The sequence below is a fragment of the Grampus griseus genome (assembly GCF_964374135.1).
Source record: "Grampus griseus genome assembly, chromosome: 11".
Classification (NCBI taxonomy): domain Eukaryota; kingdom Metazoa; phylum Chordata; class Mammalia; order Artiodactyla; family Delphinidae; genus Grampus; species Grampus griseus.
Genome location: NC_139005.1, coordinates 8,432,249 through 8,436,312, shown reverse-complemented (window position 1 = coordinate 8,436,312; position 4,064 = coordinate 8,432,249). Strand labels below are relative to the sequence as shown.

Below are 4,064 nucleotides of genomic sequence, written 5' to 3'. Positions count from 1 at the left end.
AGATGAGGTACAGTTCTTTCCCTAAGGAGTTTACAGTCTGGCAGATAGAAGCGGACATGTAAACCAATTGCCTGGAATCGTTATAGAATAGACACTTGAACTGGGTATAATGGGATGGGGTATAAGAAAAGAAGTAATAATTCTAACTTCACAGACGGCAGAGGGGTAAGGAAATGCCTCATAAAGGAAGTCTCCATTAAACTGAGTGCTTAAAGCCAAATTCCTTGGATGGAGGGGACAGGGCAGGGTCTCTGCCTTTTTTCTCCCTTTTTTTCCCTTTCTTCTCCATGACTAATATGTTTTGCTTATAACCACCCGTATGTAAACAGATCAACTTGGCTGCTGTCCTCGTAAAAACATAGTGTCCCTGGCTAAGCTCAAGTTACCAAATTGCATATTCATTTACGTGGCAATTCCTGTAACCCTGCCTCTTAAGAAAACTAGAAAAATGAAGTTAATTACGAAAGGAAATCAACTGCAAAAATATCCAAGCCCTAATTCTAGGTAAAGATTAAAGAACATGGCACAATGTAAACTCTGGTGGGGGTCTGTCGAAGAGGTGAAGCAATTGTTTTTACATGGAGAAATTACTGGGTTCTGTACAAACGCAACTATAATCGTTAGCAAGATAATGGAATATGGCTTTGCATTTACTAAATTGTTGAGCCATTATCTGCTCAACTACTAACATTCAGTTTAAAGAGTATTTTTCTCTAGTTATCATAAATGGAAGTAATGGTGAACCTGAGAAATTTATGAGCAATAACACTTGATGTTTAGGAGAATATAATTTATCATTCACAGCATACAATTTTGCAAGATTAAAAATGTTCATTTTGCCACAAGAATTCAAGATTGCTTAGATTCTTTCAGTTAGGTCATCCAAGGTGAACTTTCAAGTTCTTACAAATTCTTCCCCATGAATTTTCATTGACTAAGTCAACAGGAAATTCTCCATTTTATCTGAAGTTTCAAAATATGCATTTTTATTTCTCTATTTTTCTGTGTATGAAACTTATGCTTCCTTATGTATTATTTTTACTTTATAAGTTTAAATTCCTTGGAGAATGTTTTAAGTATAAAATTTAATTTTATAAACATGTATTCATTATCTCATAAAGCAAGATGAACTGTGTAAAGCAGAGGTCCACACACTTTTTCAATAAAGGGCCAGAGAGTAAATATTTTAGATTTTGCAGGCCCCACACAGTCTTTGTTGCATAACTATCTTCGTTTATGTCTTTTTTTTTCTTAACAATGCTTAAAAATGTAAAAACCTTGTGGGCCGTACAAAAACACGCTTCATTTGTCCTGTGGTCCTTAGTTTGCCAATCTCTGAAAAGCTTTGATTTCAAAATCTTACATGCACATAAATAACTATAATAAAAGGCAGGTATGTAATGCTATATAAGTACAAATGTGTAGATATGCAGTATTTGATCCTCTTCCAGGGTTCTTCCCAGCAATGGCATCATTATCTACACAATTACTAAGTCAGAGACCTTGGACTCATCCTTAATACAAATCTCTCCCTTCCCTTGCTTCTTGTATTCACTTATTTATTTAATTTTTGAATTTTATTTATTTTTTATACAGCAGGTTTTTTGTTTGTTTGTTTTGTTTTATGACGAATTTTATCCCAAAGTGGCTCTAGTAGAGACACTGATGTAGAGTTTTAAGTATTGTTTCAGGTAAAGTGAAAACGGATAAAAGCAATATTTTTAGTTAATATAGTTTTAGATAGTGTGAGTTAAAATGTAATAAACATTAATGAACTTATTTAGAAATCAGAAACAGACTCACAGGCATAGAAGAAAAACTTGTGGTACCAAAGGGCAAAGGAGAGGGGGATAAATTGGATAAACAAGGTCCTACTGTATAGCGCAGGGTACTATATTCAATGTCTTGTAATAAACTATAATGGAAAAGAGAAAATGTAATAAATATTAAAAATAGATATTTTACTATCATCTATTTTGAAAGGTTTATATGTTTAGAATTATAGGGGAGTTTTTTTTAAAGAACAGGTTTATTTTGAGTAGTAAACAAAACTCCATTTATCACATAATAAACAAACCTTCCATCAATTTCTTCACAGTCCAAAGAACAGAACCTCTGACTTAATTAGAGTTTACACTTAATCTTAAACAGTCTAAAATCCATCCATGTCAACTTTGGAATTTTAATCTTGCCTGATACTACGAAATAGGACAAATTTTGATCGATGGTCACATTCCTAATTTTTGCTGTTCAGCCATTTTTCTTGATCTTGTTCTCTGATGCCATACATTCCAGAGTGTTCAATGGATTTGTAATAAACTTCCAAGAGGAAAGGGAATTTCTTGCTCATTGTTTGCCTGAAATCTTGGCTTGTGTTCATCTTTTTAAACAAAAAATATGCTCCAAAAATGCTCACAAGTTCACCTACTAAAACTCCTTTAAAGATCTTCTTTGCCAGTGGATCCAGAGTACGGGCCATCCTGAGGGGTGTACTCACCGGGCTGCCTATACAGCAGGTTTTTATTAGCTATCCCTATTAGTGTATATATGTCAATCCCAATCTCCCAATTCATCCCACCACCACTACCCTGTCCCACTTTCCCCCCTTGGTGTCAATACCTTTGTTCTCTACATCTGTGTCTCTATTTCTGCCTTGCAAACTGGTTCATCTGTACCATTTTTCTAGATTCCACATATATGTGTTAATATACGATACTTGTTTTTCTCTTTCTGATTTACTTCACTCTGTATGACAGTCTCTAGGTCCATCCATGTCTCTACAAATGACCCAATTTCATTCCTTTTCATGGCTGAGTAATACTCCACTGTATAAATGTACCACTTCTTTACCCATTCCTCTGTTGATGGACATTTCAGTTACTTCCATGTCCTGGCTATTGTAAATAGTCCTGCAATGAACATTGGGATGCATGTATCTTTTCGAATTATGGTTTTATCCAGATATATGCCCAGTAGTGGGATTGCTGGGTCGTATGGTAGTTCTAGTTTTAGTTTTTTTTTTTTTTTTGTGGTACGCGGGCCTGTTGTGGCCTCTCCCGTTGCGGAGCACAGGCTCCAGACACGCAGGCTCAGCGGCCACGGCTCACGGACCCAGCCGCTCCGTGGCATGTGGGATCTTCCCGGACCAGGGCACGAACCCATGTCCCCTGCATCAGTAGGCGGACTCTCAACCACTGCGCCACCAGGGAAGCCCTATTTTTAGTTTTTTAAGGAACCTCCATACTGTTCTCCATAGTGGCTGTATCAATTTACATTCCCACCAACAGTGCAAGAGGGTTCCCTTTTCTCCACACCCTCTCCAGCATTTGTTGTTTGTAGATTTTCTGATGATGCCCGTTCTAACTGGTGTGAGGTGATACCTCATTGTAGTTTTGATTTTCATTTCTCTAATAATTAGTGATGTTGAGCAGCTTTTCATGTGCCTTTTGGCCATCTGTATGTCTTCTTTGGAGAAATGTCTATTTAGGTCTTCTGCCCATTTTTGGATTGGGTTGTTTGTTTTTTTAATATTGAGCTGCATGAGCTATTTATACATTTTGGAGATTAATCCTTTGTCAGTTGCTTCATTTGTAAATATTTTCTCCCATTCTGAGGGTTGTCTTTTTGTCTTGTTTATAGTTTCCTTTGCCATGCAAAAGTTTTTAAGTTTCATTAGGTCCCATTTGTTTATTTTTATTTCCATTACTCTAGGAGGTGGGTCAAAAAAGATCTTGCTATGATTTATGTCAAAGACTGTTCTTCCTATGTTTTCCTCTAAGAGTTTTATAGTGTCCGGTCTTACATTTAGGTCTTTAATCCATTTTCAGTTTATTTTTGTGTATGGTGTTAGGGAGTGTTCTAATTTCACTCTTTTACCTATAGCTGTCCAGTTTTCCTAACACCACTTATTGAAGAGGCTATCTTTTCTCCATTGTCTATTCTTGCCTCCTTTATCAAAGGTAAGGTGACCATATGTGCATGGGTTTATCTCTGGGCTTTCTATCCTGTTCCATCGATCTATATTTCTGTTTTTGTGCCAGTACCATACTGTCTCGATTACTGTA

General features: G+C 36.4%; 1 protein-coding gene across 1 annotated transcript; it reads right to left on the bottom strand.

The window, feature by feature from the left end:
• Nucleotides 1-2,169: 2,169 nt before the first annotated feature.
• LOC309829547 (protein CEBPZOS-like) lies at nt 2,170-2,480 on the bottom strand. Its single transcript, XM_082665534.1, has one exon. The coding sequence runs from the start codon at nt 2,477-2,479 to the stop codon at nt 2,237-2,239; it is 243 nt and encodes an 80-aa protein (XP_082521660.1). The 5' UTR covers nt 2,480; the 3' UTR covers nt 2,170-2,236.
• Between the last annotated feature and the right edge of the window lie 1,584 nt (nt 2,481-4,064).

Bases quoted from the DNA above. Each gene is read 5' to 3' on its own strand.
- LOC309829547 (XM_082665534.1), bottom strand. From the start codon at position 2,479: ATGGCCCGTACTCTGGATCCACTGGCAAAGAAGATCTTTAAAGGAGTT.